This window comes from Poromitra crassiceps (genome assembly GCF_964638095.1).
Source record: "Poromitra crassiceps genome assembly, chromosome: 12".
In the NCBI taxonomy this organism is placed as follows: Eukaryota; Metazoa; Chordata; class Actinopteri; order Beryciformes; family Melamphaidae; genus Poromitra; species Poromitra crassiceps.
This window is the reverse complement of record NC_139632.1, coordinates 19,656,769-19,668,993: the sequence shown is the minus strand read 5'-3', so window position 1 is coordinate 19,668,993 and position 12,225 is coordinate 19,656,769. Positions and strand designations below refer to the sequence as shown.

The 12,225-nt window shown below is 44.7% G+C and overlaps 1 protein-coding gene across 1 annotated transcript; it reads left to right on the top strand.

The window, feature by feature from the left end:
- The first annotated feature begins 3,052 nt into the window (after positions 1-3,052).
- On the top strand, positions 3,053-12,215 carry LOC310785894 (cytochrome P450 2J2-like). Its single transcript, XM_083647060.1, has 9 exons — positions 3,053-3,338; positions 3,868-4,030; positions 5,733-5,882; positions 6,546-6,706; positions 6,887-7,063; positions 7,697-7,835; positions 8,090-8,277; positions 10,884-11,025; positions 11,248-12,215. Exons 1-9 carry the CDS (start codon positions 3,138-3,140, stop codon positions 11,421-11,423), a joined length of 1,497 nt encoding a protein of 498 aa, XP_083503186.1. The 5' UTR covers positions 3,053-3,137; the 3' UTR covers positions 11,424-12,215.
- Positions 12,216-12,225: the final 10 nt, after the last annotated feature.

Sequence of the window (12,225 nt, the reverse complement as noted above, 5' to 3'; positions counted from 1 at the left end):
ATACAAAGGTTTCCATACCAACAGATGATAGAGAAGGAGATTACAGACTCGATATAGGCACAGTAAAACAGTTTCATCAGAGTCCTGTCAACCTGGAATCTGGCAAGCTTCCTTAGGCAAAAGAGACGTTGTTGACCTTTTTTGCACAGCATTTCACAGTTTAGATCGAACTTCAACTTGCTGTCAAAAATAGTGCTAAGGTATTTATAATTGGTCACCATGTCTACTGGTTGCCCATGGACAACACTGTTCTGGGGAACTGGGGAGGATCGTCTAAAATCAACACAAATCTCTCTAGTCTTTGAGACGTTAAGTTGGAGGAAGGCTTCTTCACACCAGGACAGAAAATCATTAGGAGAATTTCGGTTTTTTTGAACCTGCAGCCCTCTCCTCACATTAATTATGATCTGACGACTCACCCAGTGCTCTCCGCAGCGTTTTTGTCGTCCTAGGCATTGTTTTGAGATCAATAGCGTCCAAGCCAGTCCTAGAATGGAGCTCCGTGAGGGCCAAGTGGCAGCATGCTTTTCCTCCATTTAAATAGACAGTTTTATTCACGTTTTCGACGCATATCGTCATAAACTGATCCCTAAGGAACGATCAGACTGCATTTCTCCCCCGGGCTCTTTTCACTAGTTACAGGCAGCCCATTTTTGCCTGTCGGGTCAGTGAGACACAACTCTCATCAGGAAAGTCTCACGGGACTTTCCTCAAAACAACGCCTAGGACGACAAAAACGCTGCGGAGAGATCGTCAGATCATAATTAATGTGAGGAGAGGGCTGCAGGTTCAAAAAAACCGAAATTCTCCTTTAAGAACCTGGCCTCATCCTCATCAAGCAAGCTGACAATGATGGAATCATCAGCGTACTTGATGATGAATCTGTCGGCATGACGGCTAAAACAATCATTTGTATACAGAATATACAAGAAGGCAGACAAGACACAACCCTGAGGTGAGCCGGTCGAGGATGTTAAGAAGCTGGACAGAGTTCCGTTTACTCTTACTTGTTGTGATCTATTTGTAAGAAAGTCCAAAATCCATCCAACAAGACCCGCGTCTAAACAAAAAAGGCGTACAAGTTTCTCAACCAAAATGTGAGGCTGGATCGTATTGAACGCTGAAGAAAAGTCTACAAAGAGCAGCCTGGCGTGGTTCCCACTGCCTTCTAAGTGCTTACAGACAAGGTTAAGTAGGGTAGCTGTGGCGTCTTGTACGCCTCTCTGAGCTCTATACGCAAACTGAAGGGGGTTGAGCAGGTGCTCAGTTTTTGCTAGGAGCTCTGCTTTAACTAGCTTTTCAAATTGCTTCATAACCAGAGAGGTTAAGGCAACAGGCCGGAAGTCGTTCAAGCTTTTGGGACTGTTTATCTTACCAACGGGCACCACTATGGACTGCTTCCACAGGGATGGCACCCTCTGCTGGGAGAGAGACAAATTAAAAATGAAGCTAAAAATGGGACCAAGCTGGTCAGCACATATTTTTAGCAGGCGACCGCTAAGTCCATCGGGGCCAGGACGTTTCCTGGGCTTGCACCTTTTAAAGCAGCCGATTACATCATGCACATCAAAAAAAGGATTCAATGGTGGAGCCAGCTGGAGATTGTTTCTGATCTCGGAGTGCTTATTGTTAAAGTCATGAACATCAAATCAAACATAAAAATCATTAAGGCATTGAGCCAGCTCGGCATCTGAATTGTATTCCTTGAGCTGAACTTTTTTTCTACCAGATTCTTTGGTCCCAGTGATCGTTTTCAAGCTGTGCCAGGCAGAGCCTAGATTATTCATTCTGAGCTGAGACTCAATTTTATCTTTGTATTTCAGCTTACAGGACCTGATTTCACGTTTAATTTCTTTCTGTAGATTATATAGATCTAGCCTATTCCCTTCTCTAAAGGCTTTCTCTAAACTACAAGCACTACTACAATTATCACTGAACTAAATGCAGATTACACTTAACATTGTATACTGTATAATAGGTTAGACTCTAGTTCAGACATGTAGGGGATGGGAGGGGTTGTCCAGCATAGCGTGCAGTTTCCTCCTCAGCCTTGTCTCTGCAACCGCCTCCAGACTGCTCAGCTCAGCTCCAACTACAAGCACTACTACAATTATCACTGAACTAAATTCAGATTACACATAACATTGTATATAATAGGTTAGACTCTAGTTCAGACCAAAATCCAACTTGTACTTAAATGTAAATACATTATCCTGAGATTCAGTTAATTGCGCTGATTCTTTATCATAATCTGATAATAAAGAACTTTTTACAACTTCACTGCATTAGATTCAATATTCATTTGAATGGCAGGAGTGCAGTGGGTTAATAATTGTAAATCAAATGTACTATATTGACAATAAAACAATCAGAATAACATTTATTAACCTAATTAAAAAAAATCTTCCTTTATCACATTCAACCTGTAAGGTACACTCAAACAGTCGCGTGTAGCTAATGATAATCTTGCAAAAGACCTCTAAAATCACAGTCTGAATGCTGTGGTGGTCATGACTCATGCAGACACATGATACCCCATTTGGTGCTGTTCTTGTTCAAAAGCTTTGTGAGACGAGAGGAGGAGGAGTCTGGGCAGGCTTCAACACAGCCTATCAGTAATCAAAGCAAAGCAATCAAAGGTCACTCTCTCACACACACCCGCGCGCGCGCACACACACGCACGCACGCGCACACACACGCACGCGCACACACACACACACACACACACACACACACACACACACACACACACACACACACACACACACACACACACAAAGAAAACATTTCCCCGTTCATAATAACTTCACTGTCGACTGGCCCTGTCGAGCACTCATGTTACGGCAGTCAAAATGGAATAACAAACTCTGCTCCTAGAAATACCAATGGAGACATTCTATGATGTAATCGCCCTGGAATGGATGGATGGGTGGAGTGCTTTGTGAGAGGAGAGGAGGAGGAGTCTGGGCAGGCTTCACACACCCACGCACGCACACACACACACACACACACACACACACACACACACACACACACACACACAAATAAAACATTTCCCCGTTCATAATAACTTCACTGTCGACTGCAGTCAAAACGGAATAACAAACACTTCACATCTGCTGTTCCTAGCAATACCAATGGAGACATTCTATGATGTAATCGCCCTGGAATGGATGGATGGGTGGAGTGTTTTGATATTTGTGTGTGTTTTCTTGTTGTTTGCTGATGTTTTGAAGAACAGAGCCCCAAAAAACTTTCCTCCTGGACCATGGCCTCTTCCTCTAATTGGTGACCTTCATCGCATCAAAGCCAACGAAATACACCTGGATCTCATGAAGGTAGGTAATGTTATGTAATTCTGTTCTTCAGTTCTGATTCTGTCACATCCGCAGCCATTATTGAAGTAAGGGATAATGGCCAACCAGGTCCATGAACAGGAATTAGCCTAATGGACAACGGGGAGGCCAAGCACCCGGCATTTGATTCTGCAGATTTGGCTTGAGATATTAATGATTTTTCTTACCTTGTTTTATTGACGAGTGTTAAGGAACTAAACCAGGCAAGGAATCCAAAGTGTGTGACTGCCCAATTTAGCTACCAGCATTTTGTAAATGAAAACTTGCATCTTTAGGATTTCCTTAATTTGTGGCGTTACTCTTCAACCAGAGTGTCACCTCAAAGACCTGACCACAAATGCCAAAGACTAGCAGTTGATATGGGGACAAATGCATGGAACTAAAGAATACTGTGGCTGCTAGCTCAGTGTATCTAATAATTCTTTCATATTCCTCATCTAATTTTATCTTACCAATGTGAACAGGCCACTCAATGTTGAACCACAAAACCATTCTGCCGTTTCTCTTTCAGTTTGCAGAGAAATATGGAAACATTTTCAGCCTTCGACTCATGGGTGAAAGGATTGTGATCATCAACGGGTACAAGAATGTGAGAGAAGCCCTGGTCGAAAGAGGGGAGGATTACACTGATCGCCCTGTCATACCAATGTTTCATGATGCGGTTGGGAATCAAGGTAGTTAGTGTGTGTTGTAATTTTTTTAACGTTGCCTAAGTCTGCAGTTTCGTACCTACCGTAAGTCTACTCAGGATTGTATCATATATAGGAGGAGAGCTCAATCTTTTCTAATTCAAGGCCCACTTCTGATTGTTAAAACAATTCTGAGGACCACCTTCCCACATCAATGATAGGCTATCATTCTGATATCTTGAAAGGCGATCCCACTAGATGGCGCTCTGAGGCCCACCATTCTTACCCACTACCTTCTTAACACATTGAGTGCCAAGGACGTCTGTGCACGTCCTAAAAAAAAGTAACGTGGAGTGCCAAGGACGTCTGTGCACGTCCTAAAATCATAATTCATATTATTCCATAATTCTGCTGTTTAAGGTCGTACCTAGCCAGTGAGCATGAATCCCTTCAAGGGATCACACGGCGCCACCTTAAACATCGACACGGGAGCTGCGCCACCCACCTCAGATCCTTTACTTTGTGCAGGAGAAAGCAGGGAAAGACGTGATCAAAGTGGAAACCGATGCATGCTTCAGCCAGAGCCGTATAGATTGCTCTGTCTGCAGCGGACAGTTGGCTCGGCTGCATTCTCGCCCACAACTGAGCTCTTCTGCTTCTATCTATCTCCACACGATTCCCTGCCAGAAAGCCAGCATCCGAAGCCGAACGGCCAAACCTTTTCGTTCAGTCGCGTTTGGCATTTCCTTGTTGCGCGCTGGGATCCGTCCGGGGCAAAAACGGAGTCTGTAACAGACTCTGTGCGTGTGGGGAGGAGCCCGCAGCTCAGAGGTGGAGAGGGGGGGGGGGGGGGCACGCAGGCTGCACAGAAACCACACCACGCCACCACATCAGAAAACACCAGCCAGAGTCAGTGAATGTGCTCGAAATTAGAGTGCAAAAGGTATTCATAAAAGTGACTATATCTTGAAAAGAAAAAAAACCCGGCAGAAAACCCTTGAAAGTGCACTTTTTTCAGAGGCTGTCATTTCATAATGGAACTGTCTAGAAACAAAATTTCTTCTTTGGAAGAAGCAGGAGTGTTCAATGTTTCATTAAAGTCCAGCCCTGTCAATATAGCCCTAATAGAAAAAATTCTATAGCTGTTTTCAACTGAATGGAAGTGAATCTGGCACAGGCTCCAGACAATTTTACTGAAGCGCTGTGGCACTCAATGTGTTAAAGGGGCAAGGCTTGATGAGCTATTTAAGTCATTTGAAAATTCCTGTATTTTTTCATATCGCAATATATATCGCAGAAACCAAAAATTGCAATGTCAGTTTATTCCAATATCGTGCAGCCCTAATTTGTACCCGGGTACAAATAGACACGTCAGTATGGTTAGGTTAGGCTAGGCTCATTTTCACTTTAATTTACAGGTCTGGTACCATGTAACTTCATATGAACTACAGTTGAATAGACTCACTCCATTTTACAGGTCCGGTACCATGTAACTGCATTATGAACTATTTGTAATTAGACATGAACACCAATGTAATTACTGTGTAGTTACATTGCTGTTCATGTCTAATTACAAATAATTCATACGTTTTTAGGGACCTGTAAAATAAAGGGTTACTGCACATTTCTACTACATACTATAGGTGACCAAGTTTTAATAAATCACCATTATACACAGCGGCAAATAGTTTCTTTAACACCTCTCTTGTGCTTGCTTTCAATCTATGCTGTTTTATGTTCCCAACAGGTTTAATGATGTCAAATGGCTATAAGTGGAAGCAGCAGCGGAGATTTGCTCTCCATACACTCAGGAACTTTGGTGTGGGAAAGAAATCCCTCGGACCATCCATCCAGCAGGAGTGCCACTATCTGAATGAGGCCATTGCTCATCAACAAGGTATTTTACTATATAAGATATGGGAAACGCTGTCTCCATAACATCCTGCGCTTAATTGAAGATGTGGGAACAGGGCTGACCAAGGGAGATACATTTAAAGGGATCGTTCGGTTTGTTTGAAGTGGGGTTGTATGAGGTACAGTCAGTGTACTACATGCAGTAGAATGCAGCCGGCGTGGGCCCAGTTTGGAGAAATGGAGACTGTCCGCGTCACGCAAGTAGAGCTGTCTGCTGAGTGTGAAGGGGGCCATGAGCAAGAACAGAAAAAACAACAGAAAAAATACATAAATTGCTTCTGCTCACCTGGTATAATCAAAGTCTCCACAAGCCCTGAGATGCCAAGTGACATGAAAATACATCATGTAGGCTACACCCTGATTTAGCTGAAATCTTCAATGTAGCCAGGTGGTGCAGCAGCCCCACTTCTTGTATTAGCTGCCGCACCTGGCTACAGTGGAGATTTCAGCTAAAAACAGGGTGTAAATGACATCTTTTCCATGTACATCCATGTGCGCCAAGCCGGCGCACATGGATGTGCGCCGGCTTGGCATAGTTTTTAATGTCATCCCCTTCTTCTCCTAATCTTTCCTGTCTACTGTCAAATGTCCAAAACATGTTCACAATGTTTGGGTCTCCTATCTGCATTACCTCTGCGTTTTTCAGGTGAGCCCTTCAATGCCCAGCTGCTGGTGAACAATGCTGTATCCAACGTCATCTGCTGCTTGGTGTTTGGGGATCGCTTTGAGTACAGTGACAAGCAGTTCCAGACTATCCTTCAGCAATTCTCTGAGATGGTGTACTTAGAAGGAAGCAAATGGGCACAGGTGAGCCTCTATGTTACATGGAAGGACAGGCATTATTCATTTTTTTTAAGTAAATGTAATGTGATAAAGTAAGTATCGCATTGGCCTCCATCTGTGTCTGTGTTCAGTACCTTTCCCAGGCTGTTAAGATGGCAGCCTAGCCTATCTGTCTGTCTGGGTAACTGTGTGTTTGCTCTGTAGATTTATAACATGCTGCCCTGGCTAATGAAGCGGCTCCCTGGACCTCACCAGACGTTATTCGTTCTGATGCATAAGCTGCTTGACTTTGTGAAAAATCGGATCAAAGAACACAGAGAAAGCTATGACCCCTCATCACCAAGAGACTACATTGACTGCTTCCTGTCAGAAATGGGAGAGGTGTGTGCGTGCGTGTGTGCGTGTGTGTGTGTGTGTGTGTGTGTGTGTGTGTGTGATGTGTGCGCATGCGTGCGTGCATGCTTGCGCAATGCAAAGCCTGTGTGTGTGTGTGTGTGTGTGTGTGTGTGTGTGTGTGTGTGTGTGTGTGTGTGATAACATTTTGTTTGGTCTTGGGCTTATCGTGCATTCCTTTATAACTGGGGACTGGTAATCTTACGACTTCAAAGGTCATGAGATGGGCGGTGACGTCATCAGAGCTGGTATTTCCCATTCCCATTGTACACACAGCACTGCCTAACTTCTATCTGTGTGGACATGAGGCCGCAGTGTTTGTATGCGCAAAATGCCATGAAATGCCTTGTTGTCAATTGTTATTGCTAACAATGGCTAGCCTGGCTAGCGACTGGATCTGACCAATGAACAGTGAACTTCCCAGCTCAAGTTTTCTGCAAATGGAACGCTAACAAAACGAATGTGATGTCATTTAGCCTCCACATCCCAGTGATTTTGCGATAAAGGAACGCACCATTAAAATCTCATTTATTTGCCTCCTGTGCATTTTCTAATGAAATGGCTGTGAATGTTGAGAAGCCACTGATTATGATTCTGGCAATTGCTTTGTTGTGTTGTCAGAAGGAGGATCTAGATTCTGGGTTTGATCTGGAGAATTTGGCTTTTTGCACCCTGGATCTGTTTGGCGCCGGAACTGAGACCACCACCATTACTCTACACTGGGGACTGCTATACATGATCTACTACCCACACATACAAGGTGTGTGTGTGTGTGTGTGTGTGTGTGTGTGTGTGTGTGTGTGTGTGTGTGTGTGTGTGTGTGTGTGTGTGTGTGCGTGCGTGCGTGTGTGTGTGTGTGTGTGTGTGTGTGTGTGTGTGTGCGCAGGTTGGGTGGCAGGTTCTGTGTTGCTTGCATTCTTCAAGGGTGTGTGGCTCTCATTAACATACTTTTCTCAGCAGCCATGTATGAGGGACACCTAATCAGAGCTTGTTTCCTGTTCCTTCTCTGTGCAGAGAAGGTCCAGGCTGAGATCGATACTGTCGTTGGTTCATCCAGGCAGCCCTCTGTGACCGACAGAGAAAACATGCCCTATACTGACGCAGTCATCCATGAGGTCCAGAGAATGGGAAACATCCTGCCTTTGAATGTGTCCCGTATGACAACCAAGAACACCACGCTGGGCAAGTACACTATCCCAAAGGTAAATGAATTGCTGTACAGTATGTGACAAGGATTGTCCTCTCTAGAGCAGTGGTTCCCAAACTGGGGGGCCACACCCCCTAGGAGGAAGGACACCGGAATGACGGGGAGGGGGCGGGGGGGGCGGGGGGGGGGGGGGGTTGGTTGTTGATTTTACTTATTATTTACAGCAGAGTCTGAGACTGTGGGCCTCTCCCCAGACAAAGCTTGGAAAAAGGAGCCCCCCTCACTCAATTCCTGGAGGCCTATGTGACCATGATTAGTTACTGTATTTCATCCCTTAACACTCAACAATTGAGCCTGATATAGAGCTGAACAGTCACGTGACATCTCTTGTCCCGGAAGTGAGTTTCTTATTCATTCGTTTTAATGCTGGAACCAAGCCAACCGGTGACCTACTGAATCGTGAACATAAAATATTTCAGTTGGAGCAAAAACAAAAAATAACAAAATTTGCTCTGAAGTGGGCTGATGGAAAGATCATCAAAAATAAGGTGGACAAACAGGTCCTGCACCTCTTGGGCACTAAGACAGAGGCTGACCTGGAGAAGAAACCTAAGCCTTAGAGGGCCAAAGCCCAAAATGAGGTGAAGAAAGAGGAGTTTGCAGCGAATGGTGAGGGGAACCCTGAGGGAATGTGGAGCAGCTCAGAGGAGAGGCGCTCGAGTTTCATGAACCAGGGGAGAACTACAAGACTGAGGGCTATCTGGTGATACCAAACACTATGGACTTGCTTATAGGAAGCACCTGGAGATCACCGGTGGACAGATACGCACCCGCTTTCCTCCTGAACCCAACAGTATTCTTCACATGGAGGATGGGAAGATGGACCCTGTGGCATACAGAATCAAATACACACCACATCATCGAACAGGAGATGTCTGTGTGACTCCATTGAACATATCACACACTCACTTTGTACCAAAGACTTCCAGGCCAGGCGATCGTCATACTTCTGACTGTGCAATGCTCTGGATGTGTACTGCCCTGTGCAGTGAGAATATGCACGCTTGAACCTCACCTACACCGTTGTGTCCAAGAAGGAAATTATTACATTGGTGGAGACCGGGATGGGATTGTCAGAGACTGGGACGATCCCCCTCTCTTTACTATCACTTCTCAAGGAGAAGAGGTTTTCCACCTGAGGCGATCAACAACTTCTGTGCGCAGGTGAGAGTAACAGTTGACCAGACAACGATGGAGCGCCACCTGTTGGAGGTGTGCGTGAGGGACGTGCTGAACAACATGGCACCTTGAGCCATGGCCGTCCTGGAACCCCTCAAAGTTACCATAAATAACCCTCCTGAGAGCTCAAAGTCAGATGTACGAGTACCAGACCTTCCTGCCAAGGAGTCCAAGGGCAGCCATGTGGTTCCATTTACACACACCATCTTCATTGAACAGGGTCACCAGCTCAGTGGCCTTGTGGTCTGAGTGTCCACCCTGAGACTGGGAGGTCGTGAGTTCGATCCCCGGCCGAGTCATACCAAAGACTATAAAAATGGGACCCATTTGCCTCCCTGCTTGGCACTCAGCATCAAAGGGTTGGAATTGGGGGGGTTAAATCACCATGTGATTCCCGAGCGTGGCGCATGCTGCCGCTCACCGCTCCCCCAAGGGATGAGTCAAATGCGGAGAACAAATTTCACACATTGTGTGACAATCAGTGGGCCTTTACCTTTACAGGGTGACTTCAGAGAGGTGATGGAGAAGGGCTACAAGCGTTTGACCCCACAACAGCCAGTAGGCCTGAGGCATGCTAGATATCTCATCTCTGTGCAGAAGGTCATCAAGGACCCTCAGGTAAAGTGGTGGAGTTGGAGGTGACTTGATCCAGTTCCACTAAGACTTAAGACAAACCCAAAGCCTTCATCCACTGGGTCAGCCAGCCACTGCTGTGTGAAGTACACCTCTATGAAAGACTATTCATGCAAAAAAAACAGAGGATTTGTCTGAGGTGCCCAAGGGTTTCCAGACTGACATCAAGCCTGATTCCCTGCAGGTGCCTTTGTGGACATCTCAGTTAAAGGAGCAAAGCTCTTTGACAAATTCCAGTTTGAGAGAGTGGGCTACTTCTCCCTGGACCCCAACAGCACAGCAGACAAGCTTGTCTTCAACAGAACAGTCACCCTCAAAGAGGTTCCTGGCAAGATCTGATTGACTGACATCAAGCTGCACTACTTCCCATGAGCCCACAGGAACTTTTCCGTGTATGCTTGTTTGTATGCTTGTTTGTTTGTTCTCAGTGTGGAACATCAGCAAAGACTCAGACTTCTAATTCTCTGTAATTAAATCAAACTAGAAAATCACGCACTTTGCACAATTATTGCTAGTATATTATGTATGGATTTTCTTGTACATTTGCGCTAGCTTGTGCTATTGTGCTTTGTTGGCGAGTTGGGCCACTCCTAACTCCAGCCGGACTTGATCCCAGTCACGCCTGCCACAATGTACAATATATTGTTTAAGCCACCTTGTCATGTTTGTTGTGTCATTTGTTTATTTCTCCCTTGTGTTAATTATTTTTGTTTGTGAAACACTTTATGAGAAACTTGTTTTGTAAAAAGCAAAACTTTGATTTGAATTGCTTTCTTGCTCTAAACTCAGGGCACCATGGTCCTGCCCATGCTGCACTCAGTTCTACATGATGAGACGATGTGGGAGACACCACACTCTTTCAACCCTCAACACTTCCTGGACCAGGATGGCAAATTTAGGAAGAGAGAGGCCTTCCTTCCTTTTTCCACCGGTCAGTAGTTAACCAAAAGTCAATTACATGCTGTTTTAACCAGGTGATAATATTTACTCAATTCAGGTATGGTGGATCCTTACTCTTAAAACAACTTGCATCATTGGAAACTTTTCAAATAAAAGTATGTGGATTTGAACAAAGCTTGGCCACAAAACCTTGCATTTATAATGATGATCCTGGTTCTGAATCAAACTGAACTAGAGTATTATGTCTTGCCAGGTAAGCGTGCATGTCCTGGGGAACCACTGGCCAGGATGGAGTTATTCCTTTTCTTCACCTCCCTCCTTCAGAGGTTCTCATTCTCTGCACCAACTGGAGAGGAGCCCAGTCTGGACTTCAAGTTGGGAGCCACTCACTGCCCAAAACCTTATCGCCTCTGTGCCATACCAAGATAAACCACTCACTGCCCCAACCCACTTCACCTGTGTGCCATACCAAGATAAACCACTCACTGTCTCTGACCTGCTCTACCCTCTAATAATGATTAACCCCATGCTTAAAGTGTAACTAAACCCTAAAACATATTTTCCCCCAGCTTTAAACAATGTATATCGCTTTTGAGTAGTGTTGCTGAAGGATTCTGGGCAAAATCTCCACATTAGAACACACTGTATAATTTTCATGCAGCGAAAGTGCCCTAGGCCTAGGGGTTTAAAACCTACCTTTGCAGTTGGGTCTGTCAATTGGCTGATCTTGGGTTCCGATGACATCACCAACTACCCCTTTGACACCCAGAGTCAGAGCGGGATGATAGGCCATGCATGAAGCAAATTAAGCCAATGTGGAAGCTACCCCAGGTTAAGACTCTTGATTCCAGGTCTGCCAGAATTCTGGGGGCTTACTTCCCCTTTAACAAAGCAATCAGACAAATGGTGCACTTCAAGCAGAATTTTATCATAACGTTAATTTTGTATTGCTCAAGACTGAGTGCCCAAATCTTTGTGAAAAATCTAAGTAATCAACGTTGAAAATTGTATTTCTGTCAATTTACAATACAGAAGTTGTTTTCCACAGCAGTTACCCTATGTTATACCTTGAAAAGTTCTTCTGTAATCTGAATCACCATATTGTTTTAATGTGCTATAGTATAGCTATACAGCTATAGTCTAAGCAATACATAATTTTGAAACATTTTACTTTCAATAAGCCTATCCAATAATCCTGTATACAATATGTAATAAAATCATTGAAACAAAA